Source organism: Eptesicus fuscus, chromosome 21, assembly GCF_027574615.1.
Source record: "Eptesicus fuscus isolate TK198812 chromosome 21, DD_ASM_mEF_20220401, whole genome shotgun sequence".
NCBI lineage: Eukaryota > Metazoa > Chordata > Mammalia > Chiroptera > Vespertilionidae > Eptesicus > Eptesicus fuscus.
This window is the reverse complement of record NC_072493.1, coordinates 19,183,150-19,210,881: the sequence shown is the minus strand read 5'-3', so window position 1 is coordinate 19,210,881 and position 27,732 is coordinate 19,183,150. Positions and strand designations below refer to the sequence as shown.

Sequence of the window (27,732 nt, the reverse complement as noted above, 5' to 3'; positions counted from 1 at the left end):
TAGAAGTCATTAGAGTATTCTTTTGGTTCATCTATTCCCCTTACTCCTTGAACCATATTCTCAAATATATAATATTTATGTGTATATACCAGACTCTGTGGGTAAAATATTAGTATTTATGAAAGAATTAGCCTAGCAAAATAATTTTCAAAAAAGCATCCACAGGCACCTGCATATAAATTTCTTTAAATCCCTATAACATTTATTTAAATTTATGTAATAGACTGATCTTTTTATTAGATGCTAATGAGAAACCTAAGGCCTAAAATACACACTGCATTGTGAGTTACCATTCTGTAAAGCTATAACTACAAAACAAAAACACACTACATACTGCCAAGCCGACTAGAAGGTAAGCAATGATACTGGATGGACGTCCCAGGACTGGTTTGGTGGTTCCCTGCTCCCCTTCATTTAGAGGACTGACATAGGGTTCTTGATACTATTTTCAACAATCTATTTCTGGCAAAACAAAAACTACTATCTACATATTTGAAAAGTACAGAAATATGAACAATGACCTCTCCCCCTCCTCTGGCTCTCTTGCTACAGTGGGTACCAGAAACCACTCTTCTGTGTGATCACTTTTATGCCACCTCTCTTGAGCTCCAGTCTTCCAAGATCCATATTCCTGGCTCTTAATTCCAAACACATTTGACTGTGGTAATCCTCTGATCTCACATCCTTGCTTTTCAAAACCGCTGTCCTATACATTTTTCAGTACTCTAGTTTTGGCATTCCCACCCAATCTCCTGTGAATAAATACACTCCTGCCTTCCGCTCTCCATGAATCTCCTAGGTTAAGCCATCACAACAATCCTGCCCTCCTACAAACCAACCCATGGGGATGAGTTTGGCAGATGGGACTAGACTACTGGATTAAATTATAATCCTTCCTATATAATAAAAGCCTAATATGCAAATCAACTGAACGGCAAAACACAGTCGCTATGACGCACACTGACCACCAGGGGACAGATGTTCAATGCAGGAACAGCCCACAGGCCCCTGGCCAGCCAAGGTGGGTGCCAGCAGGGTCCTCCCAATCGCCCCGCTGGTCGCCCGACAGATTGGCCCTGATCTCCAGCCAGGCCTAGGGACCCTACCCAGGCACGAATTTCATGCATCAGGCTTCTAGTATAGAAATAATAGTAGGTTCAAATTCTGATCTTTCTGATTCCTTAAAATATAATCTTATAAAGTCATTTACACCTGCTTTGTGTAAAATAAACATGAATCAACTTCTTGTGCTCTATGATCTGACTGTGATGAAAGGCAAGACAAAGGTATGAATGTTTACCAGTAAGCCTAAAATCAATCACTAAAACAACAAGTCACATAAGGTGGCTTAAAATGTATATTCTCTAGGTCCTTTTCCTCAGGGACTGCCTCCTTTTTAAGTACCTCAAAGGAATCAAAGCAGGTGGTAAGAAGGCTGTATTTTGAAGAAATACTGGTCTAAGTCCTATATGAAACAGCTTTGAATCATACTTTAAATCAGATAAACAACTTTACATATTTTTATCCAAGATTCCAATTCCAAATCCTTTTTAAAACCCAACAAAGTTTCTCTTAGTAATATAGTAAAAGTTGTCTATTCTTTGATAATCAGGCTAAAAGACTAGTAAAAGCCTTTTGTTAAATCAAGCAAAACCATTGCTTAGAAAAGATCAAGAATGCATTTTTTTCACAATCTACTATTAAGCTGCAAAATAAGCAACAAATAATATGTGTACCTATATTATGCAAATCATTAAGAAATCTTAATACCATTTCTAACATTCAAAATCAAATTAAAATATACAAACCCTCCAACTACTAGAAAGGTTTCAGGTATGGAAGATGCTTACCTCCTGTAAATGATGTGGAAATTGCATAAAGTGACTGATAGAAGCCAAGTGCTGACAATACTGAGGATAGTCCTTCAATCTGCCAACAAAAACATTTATTCACTATTTCATGTAAGTACAGAGGCAGCACAATTAACAAAAATTTTCTTCCCAATGCTAATCTAGGCCATTTCTCTCATTCTGCCTGTGAACTACCTTACTTGAAGAGAATGCCAAAGGGAAGAATACAGAAGTGAAGGGGGGAAATATTGACAAACTTCACCTCCTTTTACATCAGAAAATGTTTTAAAATGTCATATTTTACTTAAAATTGATTACAATAAGCCACTAAAACTGCTATCTGGAAACAACCTCAAATGTTCATCAACAGGTGAACAGAAAACAATTTGTAGTTGATCCACACAACAGGATAATAGTCAGCAACAAATAAACCCTACTGAACCATGCAGTAAAATGGATGAATTTCAAAAGTACCATGCTAAGTGCAAGAAGTCAGGCCCATACACATTGTGTTTGGGTCAATCCAAATAACAATCTGAAAAAAACTAGACCAAATCAAATTAGTGGACTTCAATGGGGAAACAAGAGACCTTTCTTGGGGATGATGGATATATTCAGTATCTTGATTGTGAGTTACACAACTGCAAAAAAATTTGTCAAAATTCAAAGAACCGTGCACCTAAAATGGTGACTTTCACTGTGCAAAAAGTATACCTCAATAAACAAACTCCCCCCGTGATTTCATTTTATACTGTTCTTACTACTTATTTGATAGGTGTAATTAATTGTTTTCACTTCTTCCTCATCTACTTCAGTCATTAAGATTAGTTAACATATGTATAATAATGAGACTTGGCAAGAATCAGTTGATAAATTACAGTTATTATTCATCCTTATATTTAAAAAAGTAAGTTTCAAAGGAAACCTATCCACTTACCTATTTTTAAATCTATCTAGTGCAGCAATCCCAAAATAATACATTTTGGATCCAAAAGGCTTGCGTAAGGCTTCAAGAACATATCGCAGGGCAAGGCCTAGTGCCATGTAAGTGACCAGTCCTTTTTCAATTATCCCACCAAACAGGCAGGCTGTTATATGTAACTCTTTATCAGGGTACTGGGGGAAAAAACGATATTCTTCAAACAAGTTCCTTAGCATACAATTAAATACTTCTCGTTCCCTCTTTATGGTAGAGTCTTTAAACCTCTGTAGCATTTCTAATACCTGGAAAAGGCAAGACAAAACAATACACACAAAGGAAACTATTATTAAGAGCCTCCCTAAAATGCCCTTAATAGATTAAGCAGAATTATTTCACAATAAACTGAGCTTAAGATAAATGCTAAGATTTTAAACGATGCACAGACATATCAACATACTTTGGGCTGGATTTCTAAAAGCTTTGCAAGGGGCATTTAAGGTTTACCTAGACCATAAAGATTTTCATCATCCTAGACACTCACCTCATCAACAGACATGGTTGGATGTGGTGGGTGATTATATATTCTCTGGAAATAGCTGTTTGCTTCATCATCTATCTCTTTACTAAAGTGCTGATTTGCCTCTGGCCACACCTGAGACAAGTCCGCTGTTAGAAACAGAAAAGCAACTAGTGGGCATTTAGGCTCTTACTTCACTCCCCCATAACACACATATAGAGCCAGAGAGACCAATATAGTTTTAATTTTAAGGGGAAAAATAAACTGAAGAAAGTATTAAGTGGTCAAGTTTTAATATTCAGCTGTTCTAGATACACATAAAGGATTTTAACAAAACTGCCTTACAACTATGGTTCTATCTTAATATTTTCTTCATCCAGACTTTAATTATACCATGAAGGGCCACTAAGTTCAAATTCACAATGAATTTACCCTTAATACAACCTCACTCGAGGTTAACAAGTCTTAACTACTTCATAATAAAAATCATATTTAACATATTAAGAATCTCCAATGCATGTGCATGACATACTGATATAAACACAAAGCATGCTACAAAACATTAACATTCAGACAAGCCTTTCACACTAATACTGTCAAATTCTGCCTAGTGAATACTTAGTCCTAACCACAAAAAGGATATTTACAAAGAGGACTTCTCCGACTTTTGGATAAGGAGGCGAAACTTTAAAAAGTGGGTTTTACATCATGTATATTATATGGCAATATTTATTTTATTAAATATAATTAAGGTTATATACATGTCATGAAGTGATAACCTTAAAATAAATTCGTTATTTTATAAACTGCCAAGCTAAAATAGAAATATTAAACCCTCCTGGCTGCTCTTGATTAGTTAAAAAACACCACCACCTTGCCCGGCCAGTATGACTCAAGTGGTTGAGCATCAACCCATGAATTAGGAGGTCATGGTTCGATTTCTGGTCAGGGCACATGCCTGGGTGGCAGGCTCGATTCCAGTAGGGTTGTGCAGGAGGCAGCTAATCAATCTCTTTCATCCTTGATATTTCTCTTTCTCTCTCCCTCTCCCTTCGTCTCTGTGAAAGCAATAAAACAAACAACCAGAAAAAAAAAAAAAAAAAAAAACTTAGGATAAGTATATTAGTCAAATCTAAACATAAGATTTTATTTTCTCTTTATTATTCGTCACACTTTAAGGATAATACCCCTAAGGATGCTAACCCTCACTTTGTTTTGACAATCGAGATCAAAGGTAGAATGATACATCAAATTTTCATTTTAGTAATTCCAATTTGTGAATTTGCTCCTACTGATCTAAGAAGTACATCAACATATGGCTCCAAATTATCTTAAGTCAATGTTTTTGTCCACAGAACTATAGACAACAAATTGGACATAAAAGTTTATGTTCTTCAGTCACACTTCACAATCACAGACAACACTACCACTTACAAGGTTTCATCTTACTCTGCTGGAATGTAGGCTGGTTCAGTCCAGAGGTGCCCAGTTTCCTCTGTACAAAAGGATCGTTATTCACTGCAGGGAGTCCAAGTGCCCCAGTTCCTATACCAGTCAGGCTGCCTGTGCCAAGACCACCTACTAGAAAGAAGGAAGCAGCCAGAAGTCTTATCATTACTGATGTTCTTGACTTTAATTACATCAAAGATTAAAGTTCTTATTTAAAAAGGTCTTTGTTAATTATCTTACAATGTCTATTTAATTTTGTAGAAAATCCAAACTACTAAAAGTAGACAAAAACAAACTGCCAAAATTTAGTTAGCATTTAGAATTATTCATTTCTTTATATTCTTGGTAACATTAAAATGCAAAATTTTAACTATACGTTTTCATATGTGATATGAGATATAAGGTAGCCAAAATAAGAAGAACTGACTTGCTTTCCTCAATGATTACAACTGAAGACTTTCATGCTACTAAGTTAGCATGAGTCAGGACTTCTTTATTTCCCACAACTCTAGCAAACAAAATTATTCTAATAACTAGGACTTTGCTAAGGCCTTCCTAGAGTAAATTTGCTTTAAATGAAAGAACAATCAGGGCTAGAACCATATAGCAGCAGTGTTAACTAGGTTACAGAGTCATTACATTTCAGTCCTTAGGTTTTAATAATACTCTAAACTTATAGTCTGAAAAATAAAAGGTGAAGACAGCTGAGAAGAAACAAGTGGGTCTAAGAAAGGGGAAAAAAATGTAACCTATACTTCAATATAAAGTTATAAGCCAAAGAATTTTAAAAGCTTGAAAAAGTTGTAGAATCTTATAATAATAAAAGCGTAATATGTTAATTAGACTGGAAGTCATTTCTCATGACCTTCCGGAGGAAGCCGGGGTTGCAAGGGAAGCCTGGGTCCTGGGTGCCAGAGGGAAGCTGGTGCCGGTAGCCGGGGGAAGACCTACTCTTGCACGAATTTCATGCATCAGGCCTCTAGTTTACTATAATTTTCAAGTTAGGTTAAGTAAAAGAAAGCAGAACATACACCTGAATCTGATGTGTGAAATATTTTCTACCTTGATTAAGCCAACCTTGAGTAATTCATAGAGCTGTGAGTTCTTGATCTAAGCCTAAGTCCTTTAAAATGTGTGATTAACACATTTGTCACTGTTTATACTATCATTTGGTAATACAGAATCCTCACTGAATTCAACTAACTTTACAACTGAAACATATTAATTGTAATTTAAATTAATTAATATTATAATAGTACTAGAGGCCCAGTGCACGAAATTCGTGAATTTGGGGGAGGGGGGGGGAGTCCATCAGCCCAGCCTGCACCCTCTCCAATCTGGGACCCCTCGCAGGATGTCCCACAGGGATTGGGCCTAAACCAGCAGTCAGACATCCCTCTCACACTGGTTCCTAACCACTTGCCTGCCTGCCTGCCTGCCAGCCTTCTAACCGCTCCCCTGGCAGCCTGATTGCTGCCTTACTGCTCCCCTGCCAGCCCGATCACCCCCCCCCCCCAACTGCCTTCCCCTGCGGGACTGAGGGAACTGGGGGACTGAGGCTGGATGAGGCGGGGCTGAGGGGACTGGGTGCCACCATCTTGTGAGGGTGTGGCAGTCAATGAGCATATTCCCTCTTTATTGGCTGTGGGCACCACCATCTTGTGAGGGCATGGTGGTCAATTAGCATATTCCCTCTTTATTAAATAGGCTGTTTTTCCTCTTCCCAACTATGGGTGTTGAAGCCAACTTTTATAATTTAATTTAAGCAGTTTTCCTTATCACAAGTCACTCCAAACCCTTACCACAAACTAAGGCACAGTGAATATTATAGATACCCTGCGTCCTCACCTACCCCCTTACCTGGAAGCTGTGATGAAAGTCCTCCAATACCACTGAATGCAGTTGTTTGATTTGGAGTAGAAAGGGGTGGAAATGCTTTTGCTGGTGACTGAGGGGTACTGAATGCAGAACCCAAATTTGGAGGAAAACCCTGCATACTCTGAGTGTGAGGGGCAGCTGAACCACCTATACTAAGAGATGCCATTCCAGCAAGAGGGTCAATCTAAAGAAAAACATTATAAAAATATATTAATGATAAATATATGACACAAGTAAAGCAATCTTTAGCAACAGCTCTTTGTATGCTTAATAAGTAAACCACAAAACTTCCCACACAATTGTGATGATACTTGAATCCCAAATCAAGTATGCCCGTCTTTTTTCTTACTATTACATTAAAAGAGTAAGCCCCTGTCAAAATACCAAAGCCGCTGAAACCGGTTTGGCTCAGTGGATAGAGCGTCAGCCTGCGGACTCAAGGGTCCCAGGTTCGATTCCAGTCAAGGGCATGTACCTTGGTTGCGGGCACATCCCCAGTAGGGGGTGTGCAAGAGGCAGCTGATCGATGTTTCTAACTCTCTATCCCTCCCTCTTCCTCTCTGTAAAAAAAAATCAATAATATATATATACATATAGTGAGATTTTCTTAAAAAACAAAAAACAAAATACCAAAGCCATAATATGAGGGCTACAAAACTTCAAAAACCTTTAAGATGAACTGCCCTGTAGTTGTAATACTAAGTAAGCATTTAGTAGTGACACAGGACAGTTATTACATTAAGTCCTTTCCAATAAGCCCCTTTAAAACAAAAAGAATTTCTCTAACATATTTAACTTGCAACACAATAAAAGCATTAGAAAGCAGAAATCATCCAGTCAAAACAAGCAAATCTAGCCAAAATTTGAAAATCTTGGGGGTTGGAAACGATTAGCTCTAGTTTAATTTTAAAACACAAACAAAATAACAAAAACAAGGTATGCTATTCACCAAAATTTTAAAAAATATTTTATAGCTGCACTTCAAGCTTCTTAGTTTGTGGCATTATTTCAGATCTTCATGACTACAGAAAATGATACACCAAATGCCTTTCAGAAAATGGCCACTGAAGAATCACTAAATGTTCTTCCTTTTCTTAAACCCCAATCTGCCATTCAATGCAGCTGAAAATAGAAGCGGAATGTGTTGCTCCCAGAGAGAAGGGGGTGGTTGGTGTCAGGGAGTAACTTAAATGTACCTTGTTTTTAAAAGAGCAGTTCAGTTGAGAGCTGAAGAGCCCCAGTTATAACAAGTCCTTATGCTCTAGCACTGTTGCTTGGCCCGAGAAGCTACAAACAAGACACATCAGGTTCAAAGGCAGTGCTTATTTCTCAAGTCTAAGTTATTCTTATTTTAAAAAGAAGCCCTTATCATTTACCTACATAAGTTACTTTGTATCTTTCCTCTCAGAGTCACGTCCTATTTCATGATCAAAATATATTCCAGAATATAATGCCTATTTCTGGACCTCCTTTAAAATGTAGTGTATGCTAGACATGCAGTTATCTAAAATGTGATAAAATTCAATTTTTCCTTTGAGTAGATTGTTAATGACAATGTAGAAGTTTATTCTATTCCAAGTCTACAAACACAAATGCAGATATACCAATTGTAGATTCCTTTACCTGAACAGGAGAAATGGCATCTAAGCTGCTAGCACTGGGAGGGCGTCCTTTTGGCATAACTCCAGGTGGCGGTTGTCTGGCCTTATTCATGACATTGCTGCAATTGGCTACCATGGTGAGGATGGTTTCTGATAATTCCTGAGAAACACTCCTAAAGAGAAAAGAAAGTAAAAAAGATCACCTGTTATTCCCCAGAACACCTAAATAACCAGATCTGATTTTCTAATGAAAAAAACTTGCTAGAACACTTGGTTAAATTTCCACTACATCTTATGTCTTTCCACCTGTCATTAATCACTAGGATTTTCTAACAATTGGCTTTCTCTTGCAAGTCTTTTTTACATCTCTGAAACTAAACCTTGTACACAGTACAACCAATATATGTTAAAATATTCCAAGAAACAATCCATATTCTCAACCACTGTCAAAAATTATGCGCAAACCTGGAAATACCAAAGCAAATGATTTTTATACAAGTTTCTCATAGTCAAAAGATAAGACATTTATTTAAGTACAGCTAAAAATACCATACACGTAATCGGTAACTACATTTGGCAAGCACATAAAAAATTGACTGACTCCTAAAATATCAAGTTCCGACGAAACCAGTTTGGCTCGGTGGATAGAGCGTCGGCCTGCGGACTGAAGGGTTCCAGGTTCGATTCTGGTCAAGGGCATGTACCTTGGTTGCGGGCACATCCCCAGTGGGGGGTGTGCAGGAGGCAGCTGATCTATGTTTCTCTCTCACTGATGTTTCTAGCTCTCTATCCCTCTCCCTTCCTCTCTGCAAAAAATCAATAAAATATATTTTAAAAAAAAATAAAAGAAAATATCAAGTTCCAGGAAAAATGTTTAACAGAAAAATTCACCTTTCTGTCTTAGGACGTTATTGCCTCATTAAACTGTGGAACACTTTGCAATCATAAACTCTATACAAACTTGATACTGTCTTAGATCTTTCCTCCTAAATTCAGAATCTTACTTCTGTCTTAGGAAGTAAAACTAGCCCTAGCCCAGTGTTCACCAATCTTTCAAACCTCACAGACCACCAGTTGGTGACCACTGCCCTAGACGGTTTGGGTCAATTCATAGAGCCTGTGGACAGAAGGGTCCCAGGTTGATTCCAGTCAAGGGCACATGCCTGGGTTGTGGGCTTGATCCCCAGTAGGGGGCATGCAGGAGGCAGCCAGTAAATGATTCTTTCATCACTGATGTTTGTATCTCTCTCTCCCCTCTCCCTTCCTCTCTGAATCAATAAAAATATTTTTTTAATTAGCACATTAAAAAAAATCCTTAAGAACCTAACTTTCCATTTTAATAATTTTTAAAGTTCAAACTAACCCAAAACAGGAAAAAAAAAAGCTTTTTTTTATAAGTCAACAAAATTGACCAAGAGACAAACAAATTATTAAAATTAAGAGGACACTACCATGAACCTTACGGAAATGAGACTATAAGGGTATATAATCTAAAACAATTTTATGCCAATACATCAGATAACCTAAATGAAATGGACAATTCGTCTAGAAAGACACAAACTACCAAAACTGACAAAAGAAATAGAAAATCTGAATAGACCTATACCAAGTAGATATACTGAATTGGTAATAAAAAAAAAATGAACCCCAAGAAAAAGCACAGGACTAGATGGCTTCACCGCTGAATTCTATGAAACACTGCAAGAATGAACATCAATCTTTCCCACAAATTTTAGAACACTTATGAAGTAATTGTATAAGACCAGTATTACCCTGATATCAAAATCAGACAAAGAAGATGAAAGAAAACTATAGAACAATATCCCTCAGGAATCTAGAATAAAAATGCTCACCAAATACTAGAGCAAATTGAATTCAGCAACATATAAAAAGCATACATAAAGATCTGGTGTCTCTTTAGAGCAGTGGTTCTCAACCTTTCTAATGCCACGACCCTTTAATACAGTTCCTCATGTTGTGGTGACCCCCAACCATAAAATTATTTTCGTTGCTACTTCATAACTGTAATTTTGCTACTGTTAATGAATTGTAATGTAAATTAACTGTGTTTTCCGATGGTCTTAGGCGACAAATATTTACATTATGATTCACTAACAGTAGCAAAATTATAGTTATGAAGTAGCTACGAAAATGACTTTATGGTTGGGGGTCACCACAACATGAGGAACTGTATTAAAGGGTCGCGGCATTAGAAAGGTTGAGAACCAACCACTGCTTTAGAGTGTATAAATCTTTCATCTTTTACTGAAGATTTCCATGGAAAGACAAAGTGAGATTTAGCCCAGGAATGCAAGGTTTTTGTTACATCCCAAAATTAATTAACATAACACATCGATAGAATGAAAAAACAAAAACCACATGATCACCTTAACTGATGCAGGTAAAAGCATAAGATAAAAATGCTTTCATGATAAACTACCCAAAGAACTAGAACTAGAGAGTAAGGAAAACTCAACCTGAAGGACATCTATGATAACTTTATACTTAATGGTGAAATAATGGCTACTTTCCTCCTAAAAATCCAAAGACAAGGATATCTACTTTCTACTTCTAATCAACAATAGACTGAAGGTTCATGCTAGAGAAATCAGGCAAGAAAAAGAAAAGGCATCCAGATGAGAAGAGAATAAAACTGTCTCCATTCACAGATGACGTGACATATAAAAAACTAGTGCAAGACTTATGTAATAAACGTAACAAAACATCATTGAAAGAAATTAGAGACTTAAGTAAATGGATAAATAGCTCAGATTCATTAATTAGAAGTCTTGATATTAAGATGACATATTTAACATGATCAAAAGATTCAGTCGACACAATCATTATCAAAATACCAATGGGCTTCTTTCCAATTTCTTTGCAAAAGTTGACAAGCTGATCCTAAAACGCATATGAAAGAACAAGGGGCCCAAAATAGTCAAAACAATTTTTAAAAAGAACGAAGTTGGAAGAATCATACATCCCAAGTTCAAAAATTACTAAAAAGCTATAGTAATCAAGACTGTGATATTGGCATAAGGATAGACATATAGATCAAGGGAATTCAAATGAGAATCCAGAAATAAAAATTAAAAAAAGAATCCAGAAATAAACATATATATTACAGGCCAACTGATTTTCTTTTCTTTTTTTTTTTTTTAAGACAATTCAAAAGGGAAAGACCAGCCCTAGCCTGTTTGGCTCAGTGGATAGAGCGCTGACAGGCAGACTGAAGGGTTCCAGGCTTGATCCCCAGTAAAGGGCAAGCAGGAGGCAGCCAATCAATGATTCTCTCTCATCACTGATGATTCTCTTTCTCTCCCTCTCACCCTTCCTCTCTGAAATCAATAAGAATATTTTTTTAAAAAGGGAAAGACCAGCTTTTTCAACATATGGTATTGTGACAAATAAATATTCACATGTAAAACAATGTAACTGGAACCCTAGTACACACCATATATGAAAAAAAAAATGGAGTATGTATTTTATGTAGTACAGTACTTTAAATTTTAAAAGTATTGGATTACCTGAAATGCTGTTTCTCTTAATCATTCAACCTTTCTTCCCAAATCAACAATTACCCATATAATCCAATCCCAAAATTAAATGGTCATTTACAAGCACGCTCTTCTTACCCTGCACAAGCTTGTAAACAGGCCAACATTGTCGCCAGAGTTTCCGGAGGAAGTTGAGCACTTTTGGGCTGATCTTTCTCTGGGGCAAGTCCACCCAAAATAGAAGGACACCGCCTCTTTAAAAAAGTCATGCATGCCTGGATAAAAGGCTCCTGAGAAAGAGAAAAATCTTTCAGTGTATTTGAAAGTGAACTCAATTACTTTCAGATTAAAAATAAATTGATTTCAGAATAAAGACCAAGCACTTTAACTAAAATCCAGAATAACATCTTAATTGCCATTTAAATAATTATTTTTCTTCAGCTATTTTAGCCATCGATATTTAAAATTAGTAACAAATGGACAAATCCTTACTCCATGCTCTCGAATTTTATCTGTGAGCCACTTGTCAAGTTTGAGGTATTCACGACGTGAAGCAAGTGCAGCAAGGTCAATAACAAAGGCAAATGGAGTACCATTTAGCAGCATTGACAAGGCCTAAAGAAAAGAATATTAGAAACTTTAAGTCAAACAGTTAATTTTCTACCTCTCTGTCCTATTTTCTGTTGCCTGCTTTTATTTTCACAAACAAATCTAAATAAAACATACTGCTAACATTTTCTTAGCCATAATGTTTTAAATAGGTTAATCCCACAATAGTAACATTAGTCCCTACTTAAAATAAGGTGAACATTTCAACCTGACTTTACCTTCAAAATAAGCTTTACCCTGTGCTTTTTTAAATAACTAAATCTAAAGCAGACCACCACCAAAAGAATGAAAAATAACCCTAACCCAGTTTAAAAAATCTAAACTCAGGCTTATTTGAACCTTAGCAGAACTATAACAACTAATACTATGTCCCTAGTTATCAAAAGACATCAAGAGTCAGACTATTTCTCAAAAGGTCCTATCAATGCTAGTGAAAATTGTATCTCCCAGATTACATCTGAAAAGAAGTCAATTATGACTTCCTTTAAAATAAAATAGATTTGCAAGTATCATTGAAAGACTAAACAAAATTCAATCCAATATAAATTAATTTTGCCACTTAAATTAGGCAGTTTCACATTACAACTACTCTGCTACCCAGCTGGCACGGTACAGCAACTGAGCATCGACTTATGAACCAGGATTGTCATGGTTCAATTCCCAGTCAGGGCACATGCCCTGGTTGTGGGCTCAATCCCCAGTGCAGGAGGCAGCCGATCAATGATTCTCTCTCATCATTGATGTTTCTATCTCTCTCCCTTCCTCTCTGAAATCAATTAAAATATATTTAAAAAACAAAAATAACCACTCTGGCTTCCAATCCCTTTCTACTTTACAAGACAAAATTTGTATCTCAGCTCAGCTCACTCTAGCTAAAAGCTAGTTACATATGAATTCTTCATAAGGCATATGTTACATAAAAATATTAATTTTTATAATTAATAAATAAAAGTGTTATTCTGTCCCTCCAAGCTCACCTTCAAGTCCTGGGCCACATCAAGTATTCGAGACAATTTGGCCTGGTCATACTGCTCTCCTCGCATGTACCATTCTGCCATTGCATGCATGATAAGTTGGCGGATAGAGGGAGACTGTCCCTAAGGAAAGAAAAGGAGGGTTAAATAGCAATCCTGCAGAACATTGACAGGCACTATTCCAAATGCCCAGCTAAGATTGACAATTTCTCACACTGAACATCATCCAATGAAGAAATGTTCATGTCTCACCTGCCCATGCCATGCATAGTGCAAAATAATAGCTGAGTTAGGATGGTTTCCAAGGAAAATTGGCATCAGAGTAGAGATGAGTTCATGGCGCAAGGTGTGCCAGGAGCTGTTGATTTGTAGTAAGGCCATTACCAGCATGTCTGGACAGTGTTTGATAGGGAAGCTGAAGAGCTGTTTGACTTGCTCATATTGTCCCACCTCTGCGAGCCTCAGTAGAGATTCAATCAAATCCAAGCTCTTCCTAACAAAAATGGAAGTAAAATACTCCATCAATGAAAATCTATATATATATTATTCACTTTACAAATAAGTGATACCAGCTATCAGGATAAAACCAAGTTGTTGTCATCATTTAATATTTAAAAATGTTTAAATTGGTGCTATTCACCTGAAAAATATATGCTGTTATGCTATTAGACTAATTTCAAAGGCAATCCAAATTAACAATGACACATTATGAAGTAGATGCCTTTGGGGACCAATCCAGCCCATACCTACTCCCTTCATACAGCCATTTGTGGATCTCAACAGTAATGAAGGTACTTTCACCATCCTTACCTCACATTCCCAAAGAGAAGTGATTTGAATTCCATGAGAAACCTACTAGGCCAGAGGCAGATTCTCCCTCAGAAACTTGGAATTGGAACTCAGAGAAAACAGCTACTTTTGCTGAAAATATTAGATTTGATGGGTTGGCCTTCTTGAGCTACTCTTAATAGAAAGCAAATCTACAGACAAGACAGGGATCTAACACTAAGGGAGACTTACAAATCTCCTTCCAATATTTAATAGTTTCAGAAAATATCTAATGGCAGCCCTTACAAGAGATGTAACTATCTCCTGATACAAAACTAAAAGTAGATTTATCACCCTCTATAAAAATTTAAGATAACTAGGCTCATTAAAAATACTGTTACAATGAAACCTTTTAACTATGTAGTTGCTCACTACTAATTTTATTTTTCAAAAAAGTAGAAGTAACCCTTTCAAGAGAAGTGAGATGATTACTTACCACGTGGCAATTTCTCGATTGTCATCCTCCGGTGGTGCTTTCAGAATATCAATGACAACAGTATGACAGGGATAGTCAGCAAAACAGAAGATCTCTGGATTTATAAGGGAATGCTGAATAAAGGAGAGCTGCAACAAGAGAAAAACGTCCTTAACCACCATTAATAACAGTGAATGCTTATAAAAATCTGAAACATTAGACTACCTTTAATCATAAGGTTACTAGAATGACAATTTCCCTTTAAAATCTAAATTATTTGCTCTTTCAAAATCACAGACCATTCAGACAGATGAAAGCTGCAGGATGAAATGGCCTTGGAGATAAACATCATTAACAGTTTTGATTGCTAAACTTCAACTCAGTATAAAATACTAAACTATGATAGTGTTCCTTCAAATTTATGAGTCTCTGCTTTTCTGAGCCATGCAAAATTCTACTTTAAAAACATAGTTTAACCAATGGATAGATGGCACTATATAAGAAATGTCATTTCCCAGTACACCAAGGTTGAGGGTTCAATCCCTGGTCAGCTGGAGAGTATCATGTTAAGTAAAATGAGTCATTCAGAGAAAGATAAGTATCACATGATCTCACTCACATGTGGAATCTAAGTAACAAAATAAACTGATAAACGGAGTGACGGAGTGTATCCAGAGAGATGGAAGCATGGAACAGAGTGTGGAATCTCGGAGGGTGGGTGGATGGCAGATAATCAACCAAGAACCTTGTATGCATATATGCATGGCCTGTGGACACAGACAATGGGGCAGGGCAGTGAGGACCTGGGTCAGGCTGGAGGGGGTCAATGGGGAAAAAAGGTAGAAATATGTAATACTTTCAACAATAAATATTTAAAAAGAATCCCCAGTCAAGAAACATACAAGAATCAACCAACCAATGGCCCAGCCGGTGTGGTTCAGTGATTTTCAACCTAAATCAGAAGGTCATGGTTGGATTCCTGGTCAGAGCACATGTTGGGGGTACAGGCTCAATCCCCAGTAGGAGGCATGCAGGAGGCAGCCGATCAATGATTCTCATCATTGATGTTTCTATCTCTCTCCTTCTCCTTTCCTCTCTGAAATAAAATAAATGTAAATATAGAAGAATCAACCAATGAATGCATAAATAAGGGGAACAAATCAATGTCTCTGTCTCTCTCCTCACTCCCTCTTGCTCTAAAAAATCAATAAATTAAAAAAAGAAATACGTCATTACTTTGTTCCCCTTCTAGAGCTAAACACCATTCATTTACCTGGCCTTCTGCGTTTTTCCAAGGTCTATATATGAGGTCTACTGGGAACACGTCCATACCCAATCCCCTTTGAATGCCATAAACCACATTATGAAGTCCTTTACTGTCACGAATTTGAAATCCAGGATGATCCAGTTCATAAGTTACTTCCTTAAAATTCAAAGCCGGGTTCTAAATAGAAAAAAATTTCAAATTTGAATGAACAAAAGTGTACATATTGCATATTTAATGCTTTATCCAAAAAGCCAAATTGAATCTGAAGTTCAATCAAGATGTTGCAATTATAAACTCAAAATCATCTAAATCTGTCTGGCATTTCCAATGAGAATTAGAAAGGTAAATTCTTAATATTTAAACTAAACTGTCTCTACTAGCAGGGTACTCTAACCACTCAGTTCATGACATACTTCTGACCATGAGAGTACACAAATGGAACTCTCTTTCCCTACTTAAGTCCAATGAACACGCCCATCCCAGTATGGCAAATAAGTAACCCTTCACTCAATGTCTCCTCTTTATATCAAGATTCTACTACCATTCTTCATTAACTAAGGATTTCCCCCTAAAAGCCTACCAATGTGTGCATCAGGAAAAGTCTAGATTATTTATATCAAAATGACATAAAATTAGTTTAAAAATGTTCTTTCTATGAAAAGGAATTCAAAAAAAGCTTGAGACTCCTTAAAGAAACACAAAGGAAACAAGTGTATAGAACATAATTTACCAAACACTCTGCACAAAGTACTAAGTATATTTTATGCTTGAAAGAAAAAAGGCTATGCACATTTTGTATTTAAAATATCCAATTAAAGCATCACAGTCCATTTAATTTTGCCCTAAAATGATTCCTGTTAAGCCATGAAAACTTTTTTCCTTTTTCTATTTTATTTCATCCCATGCACCAAGAGGTCATGGGTTCAATTCCTGATCAGGGTACATGACGGGGTTGCGGCCCTGATCCCCAGTAGGGGATGTGCAGGAAGCAGCTGATCAATGTTAATGTTTCTCATTGATGTTTCTATCTCTTGATGTTTCTAACTTCCTCTCTCTAAAAATCAATAAAAACCTTTTTTTTTTTAAGTTTTATAAAATACATTGCTGCATTCATTCAGCTTGGCATTTTATTAATTAAAATTTACTTTCTGTGGGCTACATCATACTAACAGCATGAATGTAAAATCATTACATGTACTTACCAGCTCTTTGAGAACATCAATCAAGACTTCTACATTCCATGTATGTGCCTGTGCGCCATCACTTTTATCTTTTCCATCACTCCAGATCCCACTGCCAGGAGCAGAGATACTCTGTCGAAGTAAAGTTTGAATTAAATAAACCCAACTACTTATTAATGTGCTCAGCTCTGATTAGCAGAATAACCAATCATAATGTAATTTAATAAATGGGGAAGGGAAAGGGTACACTTCATTCATGTTGTAAAATTGCTGATCTCTACACTTACCTGCAATGGAATTCCATCTGTTAATCCTGAATGAGTTCGAGCCATCATTCCCAAAACCCTTGCTACCTGGCCAGCTGTAACCTCCCGAACACCAAACTGCATGATTATATTGCGACATTCTTCAATACTGAAACAGAAATTAAACTTCAGAAAACACTACCACCATCAATATCAAGGCTAAGAAATGCTAACATAAAATGAGCCCTTGAGTGAAATCCCTAGTTTTACCGATATAGGCAGAGTATAACATTTCATTTCTTATTACTTTTAATATAGGTGTGAGAGGGAGAGAGAGAGAGGAAGGGAGGAGGAGAGGGGGAGAGAGGAAGAGAGGGAGAGGAGAGAGGGAAACATCTATGTTGAGAGCAAAACATCGACTGGTTGCCTTTCATATGTGCACGGACCGGGATCAAACCCACAACCCAGGTATGTGCCATCACCAGTAATTGAACAAGCAACCCTTCGGTGCACAAATAACTGAGCCACTCCAGCTGGGCTGAATAAGTTCCTCTTTAAAATACTGATATTCACCCTAGCCCCGTGGTCGGCAAATTGCGGCTTTCGAGCCACATGCAGCTCTTTGGCCCCTTGAGTGTGGCTCTTCCACAAAATACCACGGCCTGGGCGAGTCTATTTTGAAGAAGTGGCATTAGAAGAAGTTTAAAAAAAATTGGCTCTCAAAAGAAATTTCAATCGTTGTACTGTTGCTATTTGGCTCTGTTGACTAATGAGTTTGCCGACCCCTTCCCTAGCCGGTTTGGCTCAGTGGATAGAGCGTTGGCCTGCGGACCAAGGGCACGTACCTTGGTTGTAGGCTCCTACCTGGTCGGGGCTTGTTCAGGAGACAACCAATCTATGTCTCTCTCTCACATCGATGTTTCTCTCTGTCTTTCCCTCTCTCTTCCACTCTCCCTAAAAATCAATGGAAAAATATCCTTGGGCGAGGATTAGCAAAAAAAGAAAATACTCATATTCTAGGTAAGTTTAATTGTTCTCGTACAGGCGTCCTCAAACTACGGCCCGCGGGCCACATGCGGGTGTTTTTGCCGTTTTGTTTTTTTACTTCAAAATAAGATATGTGCAGTGTGCATAGGAATTTGTTCATAGTTTTTTTTAAACTGTAGTCCGGCCCTCGGTCTGAGGGACAGTGAACTGGCCCCCCTGTTTAAAAAGTTTGAGGACCCCTGTTCTGGTATGTATAAAGCCTTAAAATACATCCTAACTTTTCACTTTGCATCTTGAAGTTTAATTAAACAGAAATTTCATGCCAGGCACATACACACACACAACAAATATACTTTCAAAATATACTGGAAATGTGGTTTATATGAGTTTTAAAAACATTATAAAAATTACATGTAAAGTCAAATCAAAGTACATTAATGCCCTTAATAACTTACTCTCACAAAAATATTAGCAATCTACAATATTACAGTTGTAAGTTCTACTCACTTCCTTTGGTGCCCCCGGCAGGTGAGAAAAATGTGCAATAGCGGGGTATAAAAAAGGCAGAAAAGGAAGGAGGTAGAAGGTGGAAGATGAAGGTACAGTAAGGAAATTCCATGTGGGGGCAGGGAGGAGAAACACTTGCCTCGGTGCTCTCTTCCGTTCAAAACATAAAAACACCTCTCCTGGCAACTAGGTTAGGCACCTGTGGTGTCTACATTTGACGGGGAAAGGCGGAGGCACAAAGAGATAGAAATTTGGCCCCCAGGATATTTATTGCTGCCACCAAAACTAGTGTGTGGAAGATTAAATTTTAAGCAAATTCTTGAGAGGAAAGTTGGTAATACATTAAGTAATCTTAAGAGCTTGCTTTAAAGAATTACACTGTGACTGACACAAGAGTAATCAATTTAGTGTTTTGCTACCAACCTTGCACAAAAGCCATAGCCTACTTCTTGCATGAAATCAGCCAAAGAGCTCTCCATCATGGTTTTAGCTACCCCTCCAGAATCAGGCAGGATCCTGTCCATTAGAATGTCCCGTTTTTCAGGGTATAAAAGTGGTGCAAGCACCACGGGACAGCGTTCTTGGGGAAAATCTAAGGAAGGAAAAAAAAGGTTACAAGTGCTATCCTAATTAAAAAACAAACTATTCTCTTTCACTCTCTCTCTTAGTCCTTCAAACCTGACTCTTCCACAAATTTATATTCAAATAAAAAATCTGTTCAGTTTTTACACACCAGCTAGCCCGAGCTATGACTTCAGCTTCAATTCCAAAATTTGAATGTTTTTATAGAACAGCAATTAATCAGTGTATTTTCCATTTGTTTATTATGACCCAGTATCTATTGACCAATTCACACCCTAAGTAGTACTTTAAATTTTCATGATATAGCTATCAATTCCAATATAAGGAAGGCATCAGAAACAAATAATTCAAATATCAGAATATATTTAAATTAAGTGGAAAATTTGAATATTAAACTATATAAACAAAAACAACAGTAAAAATGGATAGAGACTGGTCCACTATCAAAGATTTGCCTTAAAAAAGACTTTTCTCTCTAAAAGAAGAATCAGAGGAAGAAAGGATGGTGATAGAAGGAGTTGTCTTAGCCTAACAATACCAGTAGCCAAGGAATTAAAGTATGTCAAAAGTGACTAATTTTTCAAACTAAAAAGAACAATATATAAAGTCTCTGTCTCCCCAAAGTACAAAAAAGACTATATTGAAATATACCACTTCTTAAAACTGAGGCTGTATTTATATAACAAGATTACTGATAAAGTTAGGTTCATTTTATACCTTTCCTATGAGGCTTTTATCACTTTCATATTTTAAATTATACAATACTCACTTCCTTAAAAGATTACCACCTTAAGAACAGAAAGGTAAATCAGCCTTCACTTATATTCTAAACTCATCATCCAAAGAAATAAACTTCTGCAGGCTACAGGCACTCCTTTACCTCTGCGCAGCGTCTTAAGAAAAGCGTCTATCTGCTCCTGTCCAACTCCAAAGGCTCCCTTCTGCCCAAAGAGGAGATGGGAGAGGAGGAGATGTAGGACCTCTATTGCTATATCTTGGAAGCCACCTTCTTGATTTCCACTGACGTCTGCGTCAATGTAAGAACGCAGAAGATCTGGGAGCTTCTGTTTGATAAACTGGGCAGCTAGAAGTCAGGTAAACAAAAACCTACAAGTTATTTTTGCACCGTAACAGGAAAAAGGTCACATACAATCAAAATACAGATGACATCATTATCATTCACCAACTCATCCTTCACCCTCTAATGTTTTCATAGACCTAATAGAGTAGGTATTAAAATAAGAGACCAATTGCCAGGGACTGGGGGAGGGGGAAATGAAGAGTTGTCTCATTATATTTCAGTTTTGCAAAATGAAGAAATTCTCAACATGTTATACCACAATGTAACCATTGTTAACACTACTGAACTACACACTTAAAAGTGGTTATGAAAGGTAAATTTTATGAGTTTTTGCCATACATGCATACATATATACACGAGACCAAAAAAATTCGTACATTATCCTTATTCTCTAAATCTACAACTATGCAACCTTAAGATTCAAAAAACTCATGGACTTTAAAGAATCTAGGCTCTTTAGGGAAAAGAGAACTTACCAAAACCTCTGAGATCTGAGCTGGAAGAATTCAAGAGGGCAAGGCCAAAAATTACCTGAAACAGTAAGGGTTAGTTAGATTAATCAAAAATAGTTGTTTTTAATTTTAATTTTGCCTACATCTCTTTTCTTAAGTCACTTACCTCTTGTACTTTGCTTAACTTGAGAACTTTACTTAGCTGGGCAAATAAGTGGGGTGCAGGCTTTAAACTCTGAAACAAACCAAACTTTATTTTAAAACAAGAACTTACAATTTTCAAAGTTTATGAAAGCACCTATTCACCCAATTACAAAACTACATGGAGTCACATAATTCTGTAGTGCTGCTAGAAATAATACACCATGCCCCAGAACTGTGGAATGACTTCACATGATCTGATTTTAGTAAGATTTTCTATTTACTAGCAAACTATTTTGACTTTGTTAGAAAGCTACAAAAACCCCTACGTAACAACTTAAAATTTTTAAAGTATGACATTATGAGATCATGGTTTATGGCATTTTTAGAAAGCCTACTAAGAGATCACATTCTTAGGACTACTAAAGACAAAAACAATACCAACCTTCTGATAGTGCAATGGGTTATCAATGGCATAGGACAATGTAGAGATAAAATTTGGCTTTGTAATCAGTGAAGCACACTCCTGAATCAGAAACTGAGTCTTTAAAAATAAAAAAACACATTTTCATTAGCATTAAGTTATATTGCAAATAGAAGCAGAGGTACTCAAAACATTAAAGTGTAACCCAGTATTATATACTATTTCTACATTATCAAAAGCAGCTCTTTAAAAATCCCCCTTTAAACCACTTAAAAGTATATTAGCAACAAGTATTAAACCAAACCAAAACCTCTACAGATTAGAGTACACTGACAGGATAATTATAAGGGGAAGTTCTGACAAACTGTTAGCAGACTGAAAATAAAGCCAAAGAAACTCAATCTAGGACAAGAGATCTCCCCTCTGCCTCATTTACTTATCAAGCAAGATTTCCCCACATTCCTGCTTTCCTTCAGGCAGATCTGATCTCCAGCTCTCTAAGCCTGAACTAGGTGCTGTAAGGGTCTGCAACCAGGCAGAAGAAGGAAGGCCAAGGGGCGGGGGGGTGGGAGGGGGAGGTGGGGGGAATCCCAATAACTTTTAGCCATTCAGCTAAGATTATTTCTGGATGCTCTTTGTATGATTTTCTATATACACTATGCCCAAAATGCAATTGATTAAGTCAACAAACTTGGTAAGTCCCAAATACCTGATGAAAATCTTTGCCACTGCTTTTACCATCGCCACTGAAATCCACATGCGAAAATAGGCAGCGTAATAAATGCCTGTCTGCCTCAGGACCGTGCCGATTCACAATCTAAAATGACCAAAAAAGAGTTTGTACTCAACATTAAGAGAGATTTAAAAACAAAAACAAGCTTTAGGAAAAAATCCCCAAGTTACATTAATGGTTCATTTTGGAGCAAGAGTTATAGGAATTACTGAAATGGCGTTATCAATATTTTAAAATTAAACATTTCTAAAGTGTTTCCTACAGTCACTGGCAGGAAGCACAGAAGAAAAACTACCAATAAATAGCCCATATCATTGCTTTGGTCAACATCTACTCTGAAAAAATCAAGTAGTATAAATGACATGTAGCAAGAATACTTTTGAGGTTATAAGGCAAAATTTTTTAACTGGACTCACAAGAGCATTACTTTTTCTATGCATTACTTTTATCTTGAAAATGTAACCTGAAATCTAACACAACTGTGCCTCTTTACAATGGTCTACAAGGCAAGGGCCTAAAGGAACTGGTCTGATTTTAGTACTTTACTAGTAGATGGTGCTCCTGTACTCCATTAGTTTCTTGCTGTTCCTCGAATTTACTGTTTGTACTTGCTATTCCCTCTAACTGCAAAGCTCCAAATAGCTTCAGGATTCATTCTCACTTCCTTTGGTTTCTGCTCTCCTCCTTCAGTGAGGCTTTTCATAATTACCCTCCCTAAAATATCAAGACGACCCCTTAACCTGCTTCACCCTTCTCCATACACTCCTTACCACCACCTGATTATTTTCTATGACCCTAACTAGAGACTTTTAAATTGCATGAAAACAGGGAGTTTGTGCAGTTGTGTTTGCTTATTCACATCTAAGCTGGAAAAGAGCTTAGCACACTGTATCTGCAGAGCAATCATTTGTTTATTAAATGCTACAATATAAATAACTATTTAACTACCTACTTTGGGCTAAATTGGTACTGAGTCCAATCTTCAACAACCCTGTCAAAAATGACTCCATATATATATTTTATTGATTTCAGAGAGGAAGGAAGAGGGAGAAACATCAATGATGAGAGAATCATTGATCGACTACCTCCTGCACGCCCCCTACTGGGGATCAAGCCCGCAACCCAGGCATGTATCCTTGACCAGAATCCAACCTGGGACCCTTCAGTCCGCAAGCCGACGCTCTATCCACTGAGCCAAACCGGCTAGGGCAATGACTCCCATTTTATAGATGAAGAAGTGGGCACCTATACCAGACTCCATGAGCCTAAAATTCAATTGTCTATGAATTGGGCAATCTGGATTCACAGTCCAACTCCAAAGCCTATGCTTTTTCCACTGTATCATGGTAATTATGTGACAGCTGGCTAAGTTAACTTATTTCAGTTTCAATTTTCCCAATCCAGAAAAATGTGGGAGTTGTGTAAAACCAATTTCTACATTTCCCCAGAGATAATCTTAAAGTTAAATCCACTTAATCAGATAATGAGAACCTCTGCAATTCTGAAGATTATTGTGAACCTATTCCCAATGTTGGTTTTGTGGGTTATCATTGCTTAAATTCTATAAAGGCAGAGATTTTTTCCTATCTCGTGGAATGCTCAAGACATTAAAGAGCCAATTCAAATTAATTAAAAAGAATTACCTATGCTCCAACCAAACAGACCTTACCCTCAAAAGAGCAAAAATATCTGGTTTAACAAATATTTGAGTACAAGCTAGACACCACTCAAGATAGAAGCAAATACAGCAATAGAGGAGATCAATTGATTCCATAGCTCTAATAAAGTACATTTTCGAGGGGGAAAAAAGCACAGGCAAAGAATTCCTAATAATATTAACTGTCATATGAAGAAAATAAAATGGGGATATGTGATATTGATGGGAGAGGGGCAGTACCTCAGAAGAAACCTTCCCTAAAGACGTCGTAACTTGTAAGGTGAGATTTAGAATACTGAGGTGATAACCACAGAAGAGCTAAAGGAATAGCATTTGAGAAGAATGCCAAAGGGAATCAGGGGACCAATCATGAAAATCTTTGCCACTGACTTAACGAGTATACTGACTTATCTATAGGCACTGTTATATCATCAAAAAAAATGGAAGAAACATTCCATTAGTCTGCCAATAAAAAAATTGAAATTTTTGTTTTAACTAGGATCAGCAAAATTTCACAAATATCCCTTTTTATCCTTACATTTATTTTGGTAATATTTATAATTTCACAATAGCTTTTACAGGCCCCTCAATCTTTTTTTTTTTTTTAAATATATATTTTATTGATTTCTCACAGAGAGGAAGGGAGAGGGATAGAGAGCCAGAAACATCGATGAGAGAGAAACATCGACCAGCTGCCTCCTGCACACCCCCCACCGGGGATGCGCCCGCAACCAATGCACATGCCCTTGACCGGAATCGAACCCGGGACCCTCCGGTCCGCAGACCGACGCTCTATCCACTGAGCCAAACCGGTTTCAGCTAGGCCCCTCAATCTTAACCACAACCCTAACATATATAAACAAACAATACCAGGTTATTAAACATTAAGTTGGTGTGTTTGTTTTTAAGTCAAGGTTGCAATGACTAAAGAGAAATGCCACACATATCCTGCTGGCTGATGGTAGGGATCACAGGATGTGCTTTATGGCTATTAGGGGAATGCAATATTCCTTCTGTGATATCATGCAGATTGTCCTTCACTATGAGCAACTGTTTTTTTCTTCTAAAACCAAAGTGGTATTATAAAAACATGATCTTTAATTGCAAATATGTTAAAATATGATTTTACTGATCTCATATGATTAAGCCCTAGACATTTTTGCTTAAAATGACACCATTCCACCCATTGGGCAGGGGAAAGCAATGAAATAATTCCAAGTTTTAGGTAAGTAACTACCTTACAGTCTATTAGTAAATCTTTAAGCCCTATTAAAAATAAAGTAACTATATCAAAAGCATTCTACAGTACTTCTGTAGTGATCTGATTTGTGATAAGAGTAACACATTCTCACCTAGGAATCACATATTATAAGAGGGACAACAATAACAAATAGTGCATCTAGTCAGAAAAATCATATGGAATGGTTGGGAAACTGGGGCACTATTTGGCCTAGAGAACACATACGAGGGAAGATTAAAGACAATTATGTGAAGGGTGTTTGTATGAAATATTAAAATTTTTAACCCACATATTTTAGCTCATTATAAAGAAATTTCTAATAATTCCTAGCTCTCTTAATATTTTTTTAATATATTTTATTGATGTTTTACAGAGAGGAAGGGAGAGGGAGAGTCAGAAACAACGAGAGAGAAACATCCATCAGCTGCCTCTTGCACACCCCCTACTGGGGATGTGCCTGCAACCAAGGTACATGCCCCTTGACTGGAATCGAACCTGGGACCCTTCAGTCCGCAGGCCAACGCTCTATCCACTGAGCCAAACCGGTAAGGGCCTCTTAATATTTTTTAAATCCTTATTTAGGTAGTATATTGATAAAGCAGCAATTATCTGAGAAATCATGCCTTTAACCTCAGCTCCTAAAGACAGATTAAAAAACAAAACAAAACACATATGGGCATTTTCACATAAGCTCAAGAAAAATACAAAATCTAGCCTAACAAATGATGTCAAAGGTGCCAAAAATGTCCCAAGAATCTATATAATTATACAGTACTAGATTGTTAAAGTTTAAATTGAAGACATTAACTTCCTACATACATTACAATGATTATAGAAATTGGAATAGACTATGTTTAAATATATATGTGCTCCACACAAATAATGAAACATTTTCATATTTCTTAAGCTTGTTAAATATATTAGAACTCTTAAAAATATTCATTCCAGATTTTCATTGTATTACATGGATGAATACTTTGGGCTATTTTACAAAAAACAGTGCATCTATTCAAAACAGTATAATATTTTGAAAAGAACATGAAAACAAATTTTGGCAGCAAATATAAAGGATTACTTCTAACACATAAAGCATTAATTTAAGGACAAAATGCCCAACTTGTAAATAAAAGATGGTACTAAGAGTACTTCTCTCTATTTTAATCTCTCAAATTTTTTTTAAAATTCCATTTTCAACAAAGCATTCTATTTTAAGAAGAGGTCCAGATGAGGTATGACAGATAGCTCATTTTTACCACCTCAAATGACAGACCAAATGCAGACTTCCACTTGGGGCTAATAAATCCAGAAATAAAAATGTTTAGAGACATAATTATGCTTTGTTCAAGAGATGAATCTGGGGCACAAATGAACCTTGAAAAACAGATTGTCCATTTAGAGACACAGATCAATATACAGAAATTGCAGAATGGCACAGGAGACAGAGCTGAGGGAACAACCAGGTTTAAGCTGCCTCTTTTAAAGTCTATAAGCAAACCAGCTAGCCAAGCCAAAGGAGAATGCTGAAGAAAAATAAATGGAGGCACCTATTATCAAATATGAAAACAGAAATGGCAGACTAACCCAACACACTTCCCCACATTTAAGCATCCTCAAAACTGTGTGTGTGTGTGTGTGTGTGTGTGTGTGTGTGTGTGTGTAAACTAGAGGCCCTCGCAGCCCCAGCTTCGTCCGGAAGGTTGTCCGGAAGGATGTTCGGCTGTCCGGTCTAATTAGCATATTACACTTTTATTTTTATAATTGAGCTGGTTTAAAGATGAGCAAACACTGAGCATGGAACCTATTTGAAGAAACTAAAACAAAGAAAAACAAATAAGACAGGTAAAGAACAACATTTCAAATAAACAGGAAGAGTTCAGACATATAGTATTACATACTCTCAAAGTAATTATAGAACTATTCTGTTTTTTAAGGGTAAAGTCCTCAAAAAGGTGTAACACTGGTTTCAAAGACAAGATGGCAAGAAAATGAATGCAAACTTGCAGTACTTAGGAAACATAAGGCAAAAATCTTACAGAAAAGATAATTCCCAAATAATTGATATACCTCAATCCACAAGAGAAGAAATGAATACTAAAACAAAAACTAATGGATAAACAGAACGTGGCATACCGACAAAATGGACTAAAAGGAACGAGGTACTGACTGCCTCAGGCTCCAAGATGACCCTTGAAAGCAAGCAAAGTGAAAGAGACACAGAAGTCCACATATGGAATGATTCCATTTATATAAAAATGTCCAAATCCACAGAAGTAGAAAGTAGATAGGTGGCTGCCAGGGGCTGGAGTGAAGGGGAAAAGTAGAGCCAACTGCTAATGGATTGAGGTGTTTCCTTTTAGGATGATGAAGACATTCTAGAGTTAGATGTGATGGTTGAACAACTATGTGAATCTACTAGAAAATACTGAATTTTTTATTTTAAAAAGGTTGAGTTTTATAGTTTGTGAGGTATACCTCGTTTTTAAATATAAAAGAAAATAAATGGGAATAGACCAAAACAAATTAGATCACATGCAATAATTTTTACCAGAAATAAATCTGTGAATTCCGTAAAAAAATGGAATAAGATTATGTATTAAGCTGAAGTCATGTGAAATAAGGGGCAAAAGTCACATATTTTTCATGCAACATACCCACATATATTCCCAACTTTCTACTGTATAATCATTCCTTTAAT

At 36.8% G+C, this 27,732-nt stretch overlaps 1 protein-coding gene and 1 non-coding gene across 7 annotated transcripts in view; both read right to left on the bottom strand.

Moving 5' to 3' along the window:
* The window catches only part of CNOT1 (CCR4-NOT transcription complex subunit 1), a 74,746-nt gene that overhangs the window by 35,181 nt on the left and 11,833 nt on the right, over positions 1-27,732 (bottom strand). For 2 of the 6 annotated variants that reach the window (XM_054710191.1, XM_054710194.1), the window contains exons 3-22: positions 22,117-22,224; positions 21,429-21,527; positions 21,009-21,077; positions 20,867-20,921; positions 20,190-20,393; positions 19,151-19,319; positions 17,276-17,402; positions 17,010-17,120; positions 15,814-15,984; positions 14,562-14,689; positions 13,550-13,790; positions 13,301-13,420; positions 12,207-12,329; positions 11,853-12,004; positions 8,240-8,390; positions 6,599-6,800; positions 4,724-4,870; positions 3,314-3,438; positions 2,788-3,074; positions 1,851-1,929 (exon numbers count right to left, since the gene is read on the bottom strand). In XM_054710191.1, the coding sequence (XP_054566166.1) occupies positions 1,851-1,929; positions 2,788-3,074; positions 3,314-3,438; positions 4,724-4,870; positions 6,599-6,800; positions 8,240-8,390; positions 11,853-12,004; positions 12,207-12,329; positions 13,301-13,420; positions 13,550-13,790; positions 14,562-14,689; positions 15,814-15,984; positions 17,010-17,120; positions 17,276-17,402; positions 19,151-19,319; positions 20,190-20,393; positions 20,867-20,921; positions 21,009-21,077; positions 21,429-21,527; positions 22,117-22,224 (2,868 nt within the window). The remainder of the gene's footprint in view (positions 1-1,850; positions 1,930-2,787; positions 3,075-3,313; positions 3,439-4,723; positions 4,871-6,598; positions 6,801-8,239; positions 8,391-11,852; positions 12,005-12,206; positions 12,330-13,300; positions 13,421-13,549; positions 13,791-14,561; positions 14,690-15,813; positions 15,985-17,009; positions 17,121-17,275; positions 17,403-19,150; positions 19,320-20,189; positions 20,394-20,866; positions 20,922-21,008; positions 21,078-21,428; positions 21,528-22,116; positions 22,225-27,732) is intronic. The other 4 variants (XM_054710193.1, XM_054710196.1, XM_054710192.1 and 1 more) reach the window with 2 other exon arrangements.
* On the bottom strand, positions 7,805-7,940 carry LOC114230989 (small nucleolar RNA SNORA50). The gene has a single exon (XR_003616980.1). It is a non-coding gene; the product is annotated as a small nucleolar RNA SNORA50 (small nucleolar RNA).